Raw genomic sequence first — 12,825 nt, 5'->3', positions numbered from 1 at the left:
CCCTGTCGGCGCGTCCGGTACAGCGGCACATCTGCAGGACACGATGCTACAACATGGCAGGTTACATGAAAGGATACCAATAAAAAGAAGACTTATTGCGCACAACACAAACATTGTTACATTAGTTTCAAAAGTCACAGCGGGAAAAGTCTGCTATTGGAACGAGCCAAGAGCCCACGTTTCGATTGTAAACATTAACTGACAGTCAGGTTTATGATTTATTTAGGATTCTCCAGTGTTTTTAATAAACTATATTTAGAAACGTCAATAAAATACTTGTTTTAAATGCCACTAGCGGGCGTTACGTTTATTGCAACTTAATTTATACATTTATTTACTGTCGAGGGGATGTCACGCAAACACTTCTAGTTTAGATCCATTTATTGAAAAGGATTAAGTGAACAGTTTACATAAAATTGCATTTAATCCAGATACAAAGGAATGCAGAATAGTGTTTTTTTTTATTTGCAGTCATGTACAGTAGTGATCAAATTAGACAAAAATCATCTTTAAGGCAAAGTATGAACACTCATTTCCCTTTCATTCTCCACTTTTAGGTTAATTCCTCTATAAAAAGCAAAACATTTTATATACAGTATATTGTTTTATTAGTTCACAAGACACAGTAGTTGTACATCCATGTAAGGCTGCAGTCTCTCTTTAAATTGCATGTATCCTACTATTAAAGACAATTAATAATAATAGAGAAACCCTAACTGCAGAATATCTGATAAAACCACCAACTCCCAAAAAATAGATCCATTTTAAGTAATGCTGGGATGCCAATACAGATTAATGTTGTGGTGATGTTCACAGCAACAGCCTGTGTAAAGATAGTGTCATAGAGATCATGCAAGATATGATAAATACTGTAATTCAGCAGAAATCATATTAAAAGTGAAAGGAAATTACTTTTGTGCGTTAGTAGTTAATGGTAATGTTGCAAGTCTGGAAAGCAGCGTTTCTGTGTATGTTGAACTTGTGGCCTCAGTCTGAGTCGCTGCTGCTGCTGCTGCTGCTACTGCTGCTGCTGGAGGACTGTGAAGAAAAAGATCACATACGTGTTAATAGTTTTTTAAAAATATGTTTAAGTTACATTTCATGAATGCATATTTTTAAGTGAAATTGTCATTGATATACTGACAACAACCTTCCATAATTCAGGAAGTATGTGAGGTCATATGAGTCAAATCGAGGAATATTTTTATTATACAGCTACTTTCAAGGCCCAGTGACGGCAAATGTTCTGCAGTCTATAGTGCCATTGTCCTCCCAGGCCACAAATACACTTTTATTTTAAAGAAATAATTGTTGCTTGATTACATTCAATTATGCTATGTTTTTATTCATACACCCTTCTTGTACAGCTGTATTTTGGCTTCCAAATCAAGTTATGGGTCTCATCTAAACCCCCTAGCTGCCTTCAAATGTCACTATATCAGGAGTTTTAAAGATGATTCTGATGTCAACTACTTTATATAATATTAGAATGACAACATGTTTGTATTCTGTAGCCTGCATGTCATTATACTGGATATATTAAGCTTTACTCGAGGTGCTAATCTAATGTTTTATATTCCACTGTTTACATTTAAAATGCCCTTCATCATTTTTAAAGTCAACACGGTAACTGATAACCTGACAGTACAGCACACTCGCTGTAGTCATAGCAACCATGTAAACTAGAAAATTAAATTATAGCTGTGTGTTAAGTTACTAAAAGCCACAGACTGAACTGAATCTTCTGAAGTCCTCAAGATGTATGACAGACATACAAGAGCCACTTCACAAGTTAATTAAGTTGGCTACCATTTGCAGCAGTGCTGCATTTTACAATTGATGCTACACAGTGTTTATATGATAAACTTACCAAGGCTTGAAAAGTCTGACATTTCTGTTTTATAAATGCTTACTCAGGGTAGAGATATTTAAGTAGAGCTCAAACAACTGAGTGATTAGATGATTGAAAGAAAAAAATCATTCTAATTGATTGATTTACAGATGAAGTCATTAGTACCGGTAGTTGTTTTTTTGTTTTATCGTTTGTTTTTTCCAAGGGAAAAAAAATAGCAAAACTCTGCTGGTTCTATCCTCTTAAATAAAAACAAATATTGTTTGCCACAGTTCCATATGATAGTAAAGTCAGTTTTGTTCAGTTTTTCAGACAAAAGACACATTTTAAAAATCACCATAGACCTCAGGAACTTGTGATTGTCATTTTTCAAGATTTTCTTACATCCTATTTACCAAACAATTAGCTGTTTATCTAACAAAGAATTCTGTCATTGCAGCACTATATTTACCACAAAGGCCAGAGAGAACAATTAACGCTACTTTTCACAAGTACCATTTTGTTTTCATACAAACCATCTTGATGTTTGAGAATACAGTCTGATGACAAGCTTTGATATCATACAGCAGAATAAATTATCTTAATGATAATCTACATTCATCCTTAAGTATCATGTAAACAATATTGATTTCCAACAGTACTGTGCATCTTTATTGCTGCACTCTGCATTTACTGAGTCATGACTGCATTACTACTGCTTGGTGATAATGTGTGTATATGTCCAGCACTGACTGACCTCAAGATAAAGGCCTGAGGCAGAGAGGTGTGAGTGTTCATTCAGGTTTTATCTTTTTATCTAGCTTCGGCAATATTATTTCCCCTGCAGCAGCAGCTATTTTAAACAACTCCTATATACAGTTTTAACTTAAACCCAGTCTCACCTTGCCATGTTTGTGGTGCCCATGCTTGTGCCCCTTATGTGCTTTCTTCATCTTCTTTTTCAACTTTTTGTGGCTTTTGTGTCCAAGCATCCCCACTCCCATCCCTGCCACTCCTCCAGCTAAAGCTCCAGTGATGGGATTTACCCCTCCATGATGATGACCTTTGTGATGGCCTTTATGTTTACCCCCTTTTGGAGAGTGTGGGTATGGACCTGGGTAAACACCTCCAGGAGGGACCACTGGACAACCGCCTGGAGCCATAGGATAAGGATGAAGACCAGGAGTCCCATAAGGCATCGCTCCTGGAGGTACATGTGGTCCCATGGCCGGGTTCATACCGGTGGGGAATTGACCAGCTGGGTATCCTGGGTGCGGAGGCTGGGGGAAGGCTCCTGGTGGAGGGGCAGCAGGATATGCTGGATTGTAGCCAGGAGGGTAGGCAGGGTTGGGTGGGCCCACTGGTGGAGGAGGACCTGATACAAATAACAGCACACATATACACCTTATGCTTCAGAACACCTATATATAAAACAGGTATAAAACAAGTCATAAATATATTGTAATTATGTGCCGATTATGTTTGATGTCTCACCTTGATTTGGCCACATGGTTGTGTATATATGTATATATATATATATATATATATATATTGACCTGATCAGCAAAAAGATTTCAGGTCTCAGACAAAATCCTGGGAAAACAGGGAGAATGTTAATGCAGTATAAACGTGTGATGAGATGAAATTGCATGACAAGTTTAAAATAAATTTTATGAACACCCATAAGGAGTCCTTATTTTCCCCAAGAAATGCAATTCTGTGGTTATTGAATTGAAGTACCTTCAGCATGTATCACCAGTATCATCCATTATCTATACACCGCTTAATCCTCACTAGGGTCACGGGGGGCTGGAGCCTATCCCAGCTGACTTAGAGTGAAGGCAGGTTCACCTGGACAGGTAACCAGTCTATCACAGGGCTACACTTAGAGACAGACAACCAAGCACACTCACATTCACACCTACGGACAATTTACAATCACCAATTAACCTCAACATGTTTTTGGACTGTGTGGGAGGAAGCCGGAGAACCTGGAGAGAACCCACGCTGCACGGGGAGAACATGCAAACTCCACGCAGAAAGATTCCGGTGCCCCCACCGGGACGTGAACCGGCGACCTTCTTGCTGCGAGGCAACAGTGCTACCAACTGCTCCACCTTGCAGCCCTCACCAGTATCAGTCTTTCTTAAGAAACTTGACTGTTGAACAAAATGTCCAAATACAGCATTCAGTGCAAAAGGTTTTCTACAATTAAAATTTAATGAAAACTTCTCCCACTTTCTTTATTTGTCAAGGACACAGATCAAAACACAAAAACTCTTTTATTTGAGCAAATGCCTGCATCTCAGAACAAAATTTGCAGTTGGCATTAATGGATGTTGGAAATGAGACATCCAACTTTAGGGCTGCTATACATCAGGCCAACTTTGGTTGCAATGTGTTTTCTGACTTCACATGTTTGTATTGTGTTTTAGACTGACTGAAGAATATCATGCAATATATAGATACATACACATGGCGGTAAGTTTATTAGGCACACCTCGCTGAAACCACCTATTAGGAACATCCATTCGTCCATCCATCATCTATACACCGCTTAATCCGCACTAGGGTCGTGAGGGGACTGGAGTCTATCCCAGCTGACTTAGGGTGAAGGCAGGGGACACCCTGGACAGGTCGTCAGTCTACCACAGGGCTACGCTTAGAAACAGCCAACCATACACACCTACGGACAATTTAGAATCATCAGCTCAACATGGAGGAAGCTGGAGAACCCGGAGAGAACTGGCACGGGGAGAACATGCAAACTCCACACACGATCCTGGGTGTCCTCACCTGGACGCGAACCGGCGACCTTCTTGCTGCGAGGCAGCGATGCTAACCACCATTCCACCTTGCAGCCCTAACCCTAGCTAAAACCAATGCAGTTTATTATCCCTGCAATATTCTGCCTTCAAGCAGGATCTAATATTTAGTTTTTGTTTAAACTTTTACTACATATTAAACACACCTCTCAGTGTAACATAGCCCAACAACCTACATCCTTCATAGTGGTTGTTTGTTAAATTGAAAGTTGAATAAAACACTTGTGGACAATATAATGACCACAAAAGTAGGATTTATTGCAGGCTGGTTGTAATGGTAAGGTTTTTCAAGGTGAACGTAATAAACTGCAACTCAGAGGTCCGTTGCTGCTTGTTTTTTATGTTTAGGTTTTTTTTAACCCTACAAAAACTATATATTTAAAAAACAAAAAGCAAAAAAAAAACCTTGAAATACAGTCAGTCACAGAAACACATTTATCACAGACCGAGAGAAGTCTACTCCAACTGCCAGTCATTTAGCAACACTTTAAAGTGGGACAGAGGTGAAAACACAGGTCTTAGTCATGTATTTGATGTACTTTCAGGCTGTTCTGTCCCACACTAGCAACTTCTAATAAGTGTACGTCAAAGGTTTACCTTGTAGACTTGAGTCGCCCCAGTGAAGTTTGTGAAGGATTCAGAGCTTCGTGTTTGTCTTCCGCATCGAGTTGCTCGGAAGCTGCAAGAAAACGCAGCAGGAAGCCACGCCCACTGTTAAAGGACACGCGCGTGTTTACGTCATGGCAAATGTCCAGCAGGTCCGGATCACAAGTTGATCTACTAGTTTCTGTAGCACAAAAGACACTTACCATCGTGTTTACTCCCGAACGTTGTCAGTGAAAGGGAGTGACACATATACACCTGACTTGAATTTAGCCTATTATTAAACACCCATGAATCATAGCACATGGTTGCTCATAACTAACCATTACATCACACATCAACTGTTAGGTAAGCAGTTTGACTTTATCTATAGTTACAATTATAACTAATAAAATATTGAAAAAAAAATCAAGCTTCTTTCTCCTTCTACTCCACGCATGTAAGAGGGAAATATTGCAACGTCAGCTCTGCTTCAATAATCAGACAGCTTTAGCTACTTTTAAGATGAATATTTTTCACAATGGAAAATAGTACCACATATTTAAAATACAAATGATTGTAATAGACTAAACCATTGTTCTCAAACATTTCTGGTTTTTGGCTTATGACTTGTAAAAATCACTGTGTAGTCAGGTCAAGTTTCAGTTGTTAACATCTCCACTAAAGAGTGATTTGTTTTTCTCAGATAGTTTCAGTAAATGTTCAAATGATCCAACATCTCACCAAAATGAAAGATGAGAAAACAGCTCCAGAACTGCAAGCAACTGTGTGTATCAGAACTTTGTCTTTTCTTCTTTACTCACACAAACCCTCAAGTTCATCTGGTGTCCCTGTATGTAAAACTACATACGAAGTAGGTTCAACTTCACCAGCAGCAGCTTCAACAGCAACATGGTGCAGATACACTGATGCTTCACTATTAATTATATTATAATGATGTTACACACACACACACACACATACATATATATATTCTATTCAATTCAATTCAATTTTATTTATATAGGCACAGTTTACAACACGTGACTACACAGCACTTAACAAAGGAAGGTATAGATCTTCTAAATTTAAACAGTGAACCGAACAATCCAAAGTAGCCTTTGTACTTCCTCTGAGCAAACGGTTGGCAGCGATGGGAAGGAACCAAATACAACCCCCCCCCCCCCCATTTATCCAATAATGGACACTTCAATTTCAAAGTATTTTTTAAACTTAACATCTTGAAACTGGAAAATTAACTCCTGAAACTGAACATTTCAATGGGGTTCATTTAATTTATAAATATTTTTCTCAGTAGCTTACAGCAGTTAAATGCAATAAACTTTGGTGATATTTCAGTTTTGATTTGAACTTGTGGGAGTTACATTTCCCAGTTTGTATTCAGTTTCCTTTTAGAGTTAACTCCTGTCTCAATCCATCTAACATTATCTTTTTTTGTGTCTTGACCTTGACCCCTTTTCCTGGTCTGTTTTCTACCAGTTTCCATTGAAAAGCTTTAGATCTCTAAAAAAATGGAAAAATGCTCAGCATATATTTCTTTAACGAATTGCTGCCACTCCCGTATTCATCAAATTGCAGGACAATGTGCCAACTGCTATTATCTGGCTTCCTCTCAGTGCCCAGGAAGTGGACTATCCCAGCATGCCTCATTAGTGGCAGCCCATAACTGGCTTTCCCTGTGGTAAATTTATGTTTCCAGCTAACAGGAAAAACGTTCATGGCCAACATGGATCGCTGGTATTGTCTGCCAAGCAGTTGTAAAAGGCCTTTGGCAAATTAAGTGAAAGAGGTATGAACATACAGGAAGAATAACAATACATGGGAACATAGGCCACATAACTGCATGAATTAGGGATATCTTGCACAAAGCTAACTGTGGCATTTAAATCGCTGGGCTCTCTATCTGTCAGTCAATGTTAGCAATGTCAGTCTCATAGGTTTTTGTTGTTTGGCAGGAACACAATGGCAAAATACTGAATCCCGTTTTAAGCCTCTGAGAGTGATCATTTTAGAACTGGTAACTCCATTTTTCCAAGATAATGAAAGTGGGGGCATTTTTTAAAAAAAAAATCTGTCAGTTAAATTTCAGGTATTAAGACAACAGACTCTTTTATTTGTGTGTGTGCTTTGCCAACACATGTAACATTTGAGTATATAGTTGATTTTATGCATAAGCAACAAGTTTGTATTGATCAAAGTGACTTGTGAGGTTGGACGTCTTCCTGTTATACATTTTTAATCTTATTCTACTGACAGCTGTTTGTGTCTTAGTCTGACCATTTACGGTTTCAATTGACTCCTTGACAGTGGAGTTTAAAAAGTGTCCAGTCTCCGGTTAACGCTGTGTATGCGTGCCGCCCGAAACGACAAAACACGCGCACCCATATTCAATCACGTTAATTGGACGTGTACCTGCGCGTGGGACAGTCTCACTTTGGAAGCTAGTTGGTCAACAGTCCACGTTAGTCACGAACAAAATGGTAAAGTAACTTAATATTATTCACTTGTTTGGATAAATTTGTACATCAGGTGCCTATAATGTTTTGAGGATACTTTTATTTACTTGGTCTTCTTGTGTTCAGACGGCGGTTGTTGGATTGAACTTCCTGACAAAGGAGCTAGCTGATGTTTTTGCAGAAGACTCTGAAAATGATGTGACTTTTTACGGCTTTTCTGACACTGATATCAACATTAAGGTGCGTTTATTTAGCTATTTTTACATCGACAGATACAACATTAAAAGGGGAAAAGTATTCACTCAGTGGTGGAACAACTATTATATATGCTATTATATTTCACTTTAGCAAAAGTACCCATACAGCAGTATAAAAACACGATTACAAGTAAACGTCCTGCATGGAAAAATCCTCCTTAAGTTATAATGACTAAGTATTAGCTAAAGTATTAAAGTAAAACTACTGGTCTGGTATCTCTGACTGATAGAATAATGTGTTTAACACAACAATACTGAAGCATGAGTGTGTGAGCAGCATGTTAAAGCTGCTGCAGTTGCATATAATATAGTTTGAATTACTTTATGTGCAGTATACACACACACACACACACACACACACACACACAGGGACAGCAGATAAACCTGAGGGGTGTTGATATAATTAGTGAGAGAAGTAAGAAAAAAAACAAACAAAGCTGCAATACACAAATCTGTTAGCAGTGTTTGGACTTTTCCTTTATTCTTTATTTTGTGGTGAGATATGTAACATAGACTTAAAAGTAAAAATCCAGCAACTGTACACTATTTGGAAGCCAGAAAGCTTGGAAATAACTGCTTTAATCTTTAACAATATATTGCTTGTTTTATTATCAATTGTGTAAGATTTTCATCTTTAAAGTAACTAAAGCTGTTAGATAAATATAGTGGAGCTAAAAGTACAGTATTTACCTCTGAAATGCATTGAAGTGGAATTCTGAAGTGGCATAAAATGGACAGTACTTTAACGTTGTACTTCAGTACAGTGCTTTAGCAAATGTACTTTCAACGATACTGTAATTGTGATTGGCCTTTAGTTTGGTGCTGCTGTGCAGTCAAATCATTCAAGCATTATCCTGTATTTAATTGTTAGTCATTTTCACTCTAGTGCAGCTGCTTTTTCTTGTTGCTGCAAAAAGAGTTTTTTTTTTTTGCAAAAACAAATCAGTTCCGCTGTCAAAACTATGATATGAGTTGTGTTACTAGTCAACTGAGAAACCATCCACATTTATGTCCATCAGAATTCAAATGTTAGAAATGAAGATGAAGCTCAACCTGACATTTCCCTCAAGGAGCTGGAAGCTACATCTAAACCATCTGCTGCTGCTCAGCCCTTCAGACTGAGGGTGGCTCTGCGCTCCGCTCCCTCAACCCAGCACTCCACTGATGATGAGGAAGCAGAGGAGGATAAGAACAGGACAAAAAAAAGAGGGATGAAGAGGCCAAGGGAGACCAGAAGGAAAAAGAAGGAGAGACAAGTGAAATTTGAGGATGAGGAGACAGCAGTGGCTCGGCTGCCTCCATTTCAGGAGTGTCGGCCTGTTTCAGCAGAAGATGTGTCGGATACTTTCCTGGCCAAGAGAGAGCAGAACATCAAGGACAACAAAGCAATGGTAAATCAGAAACATAAACCCATGTATGGAGCAGGAGTATTTGGAAAAACATCCACAGGGTCCCTAACAAAATTCAAGTTGGCTCCACAAAAGTATATGTTATTTTACACACTTGGTTTGCTTTTGTGAGAATTAGGCAACAAAGGTTAGGCGTGTTGATTTGAGACACGTGACACTGACTCAAGGTATGAATATTATAGGTTTAGATTTGACTTTAAAATATCCAAAAAATCTTCTCACTTGAGTTTGACTTTAACCCAAATGACTCATGACATCATTTGCACTTTAGCCTTTGATATGGGGTTACTTGGAATTCTCACAAGCCCAATAAGTTTTCCTGGTGGTGTCTATACTTTAAATCATTCTGAACAGCCAGTCACATTGTGCAAGCTGGACGTAAAGTTATGTTTGGCTGTGCAGAGCTGCAGACAGACAAAAGACAATTCTTCAGGTGCAGAGACCCAACAAAACTTGAGGCAATTAATGCTGAAAAAACATGCACATTTGTCCTACAGCAACTTACGATGTTTATCTGCCATGTCTTTAATTTCTTCACTCTTCTAACAGCTGGCTCAGCTGATGGCAGACCTGCAGAAAATGCCTGGAGGTGCAGGGTTTCTGAAAAAACAAGTAGGCAAACAGAAGGCAAAAGAGAAAAGCTCCGTGAGTATGATGAAAAATAAGAACTCCAGCTAATTCACCTAACAAAGCTTCTTCTTTCTCTTGAAAATTAAGCAGAGATATGAATATTTGTATTTCCTTGTGAACTTTACTTATTCCAATCTTACCTACAGTGTCCACCTCGGTCTCGTGCGACTGGAGGGGAACCCAGGAGGAACCCCGAGAGGACGACCCGCAGACAGACCCGGTCGATGGCGGCAAGTGAGGATCCTTCTGCTGAACAGGAGGCTGAAGTGGAGCTCAGCTTGGAGGACGAGCTGCTGGAGGTCAGAGATGTGGACTGTATTTTTGTTTTAGTTATCCCCTTACATAAAGAATTTCTGCTCAGTTTATTTTAAGCTGTGCATTATTATAGCTTTATGTTTAAAGTAGAGCTCAGTCATCAAAATTGATTTGATTCATGTTACTTTTATGAGGAATGTGGGTTCTTGTGAAACAAGTTTGCCTGGTGTCTGGTATTGAAAAAAACAGTTTGCAAACATTTAGAGAAACTGAGATTATTGTAACTGTGTGTAATTTATGATATTAGGCTCCACATACGTGTGTTGTCTTGTTATTGCCTGTATAAAACTTGAAACTTTACAGAATATAATTTTTCTCTGTTTTCATCATCTGTTTCAGGTACGTCGAGCTCCACGGCGTCGTAGCACCCCACGACCTAATCAGATCAAGCCTCATATTATTCGTCCAGTGGAAGACATCACAGAAGATGAGCTTCAGCTGGTTGCAGACAATATGACTGACAAAACATATAACAGTGCCACAGTGAGTTCACAGTTGGAAACCTGTTTTATTTTTCAATAAATTACACAATCGATTCAATGGGTTGTGCCAGTATCAGGTTAATTAGCCTACGGAACATTAAAAAAATCAAACACCCGGTGTTAACTTGTGATGTTTATGGATAATGCCATCATATCCATGGGTCTATGCATGTTCACCTGGTTTAAATAAGCATTCTTGTTCTTTTTTTTCCGCCTACATTGTGGACCGATATAATGATATATACAAATCAATCAGACCGCCCTGGCAAACTTGTTTGTCGTCATGGGACGTGATACTTTAGACAACCACCATTCACCTCTAGATCACTTTTTGTGAGTGAAGACTTGCTATTTTCACCTCCTTCATGTAGCCTCTGCTGGGCATGTTAAAGTTAGCAGGAAGTGGTGGAATAAAGTGCCTTAAGAATTTGGTCACACTGAACAGACTGCACAGTACAGGCCAAACCACATTTTTTCTTCTGAGGAAAGCGCTGAGTCATTAAGTTGCCACCAGATGGCTCTCTACCACTAGAGTCTAGCAATCTGGATCAACCTCTGTGTAACTGAATAATACTATGGGGCAGTTTGGCAGGAAAAGTTATACAATATAAGGCCAGTTTAGCTATAGCTGATGTTTCTGTGTATTTTCAGGGCTCCACGTGTCATCAGTGCCGTCAGAAAACTGTTGACACAAAGACATGCTGTCGCAGTGAAGACTGCCGTGGGATTCAGGGTCAGTTCTGTGGGCCATGCCTGAGGAACCGATATGGGGAGGATGTAAGGAAAGCGCTGCTTGATCCGGTCAGTCTCCTGATACACCAACACACTCTACACCTGTGCAGGTGCAGAAAAATAACATTGTACACACTGTTGGGTAACAAAGCTACAAGGGTACTTCCAAAAGTTGTCTGCCTCACCAGAAAGCATCACTGGAGAAAGATGTTCTGGTATTATTCTTCTTGTGGTCCACTGATGTTAAAGCTTCACCGCCCCTTCGCTGGAGATGGTCACATCTTAAAACTTCAGATATGCCTTAAAAGCATGGATGACCTTATTGTCACACTGAAAATGGTGCCCATGCAAGTCAGTATCAAGGGGGCAGAAGATAAAGATGTAAATTATGAGTAAAGGTCAGATGAGAACATGGGATGACTATGATCAAGTTAAATTAAGCCCAAGACTCAGTACATCTTCTCTTTGTGTGAGAGTTGAATTTTAAGAATACACCCTAAATTGCATGAAAATGCAGTGCTGATATTTTTCTGCTGTACTTACGAGATTGTAACTTGACATTAAAATTAGTGGAAGACAAAACTTTTTCTTGCTTTTAGTTAAGTGAACTTTCAGTTGAGGAGCAGCAGCTAATCATATGTTTTGACTTCTTGTGATACCAGTTGGTTTGGATTTTGGTTTTCTCCTCAGGAGTGGAAGTGCCCTCCCTGTCGAGGCATTTGCAACTGCAGCTTCTGCCGTCAGCGTGAGGGCCGCTGCCCAACCGGGATCCTGTTCCCCTTGGCTCAGTACCACGGCTTCTCTGACGTCCACTCATACCTTAGCAGGTGGGGTAGAACACCATAAGACTATTTGATAAATGAAGATGTTCTTATGTAGTGGTAACAAATACATTTGAAACAATGCCTTGATTACAATGGAAACCATGTGTATTTGGAGACCTGGAAGGGGCCACGGTGAGGTCAATAGTGGTGGATTTGAGGCTGGGTAACATTTCATTAATTAAGGGTTTGGACCCAATGCCTTCCATCAGAAGTCAGTTGTTATGCTGCTAAACCCACCTACTGAATGACCAGAAAATGTGTTTATTGGACCTGACAAAACCTCTCCAACTCTTTTCTCCTCCTACAGCCTTCGTAACAAATTGAAGAGTGAAGAGAGCAATGGAGAGATGTGATTTCAACACTGGAGGAGCAATTGGTCAAACTGTTTTATTTTCTTCGTATTAATGTTTTAACTGTTTGTAGTTTAATAAAACACACAACCTGTGATTTTAAACAAATTA

The 12,825-nt window shown here is 39.2% G+C and overlaps 2 protein-coding genes across 2 annotated transcripts; one reads left to right on the top strand and one right to left on the bottom strand.

Moving 5' to 3' along the window:
- Nucleotides 1-363: 363 nt before the first annotated feature.
- Nucleotides 364-5,359, bottom strand: prr13 (proline rich 13). Its single transcript, XM_008280747.1, has 4 exons — nucleotides 5,254-5,359; nucleotides 3,326-3,424; nucleotides 2,734-3,206; nucleotides 364-1,038 (listed from the first exon to the last, which is right to left on the bottom strand). The coding sequence occupies exons 2-4, from the start codon at nucleotides 3,339-3,341 to the stop codon at nucleotides 988-990; spliced, it is 540 nt and encodes a 179-aa protein (XP_008278969.1). The 5' UTR covers nucleotides 3,342-3,424; nucleotides 5,254-5,359; the 3' UTR covers nucleotides 364-987.
- On the top strand, nucleotides 4,307-12,717 carry LOC103356562 (cell division cycle-associated protein 7-like). The gene is made up of 9 exons (XM_008280758.1): nucleotides 4,307-4,312; nucleotides 7,842-7,955; nucleotides 8,992-9,363; nucleotides 9,931-10,026; nucleotides 10,158-10,310; nucleotides 10,666-10,809; nucleotides 11,460-11,609; nucleotides 12,231-12,367; nucleotides 12,672-12,717. Exons 1-9 carry the CDS (start codon nucleotides 4,307-4,309, stop codon nucleotides 12,715-12,717), a joined length of 1,218 nt encoding a protein of 405 aa, XP_008278980.1.
- The last annotated feature ends 108 nt before the right edge of the window (nucleotides 12,718-12,825 follow it).

This window comes from Stegastes partitus, unplaced genomic scaffold, assembly GCF_000690725.1.
Source record: "Stegastes partitus isolate 25-593 unplaced genomic scaffold, Stegastes_partitus-1.0.2 Scaffold208, whole genome shotgun sequence".
NCBI lineage: Eukaryota > Metazoa > Chordata > Actinopteri > Pomacentridae > Stegastes > Stegastes partitus.
The sequence above is the reverse complement of the archived record's forward strand: the minus strand, read 5'-3'. Positions and strand labels throughout refer to the sequence as shown.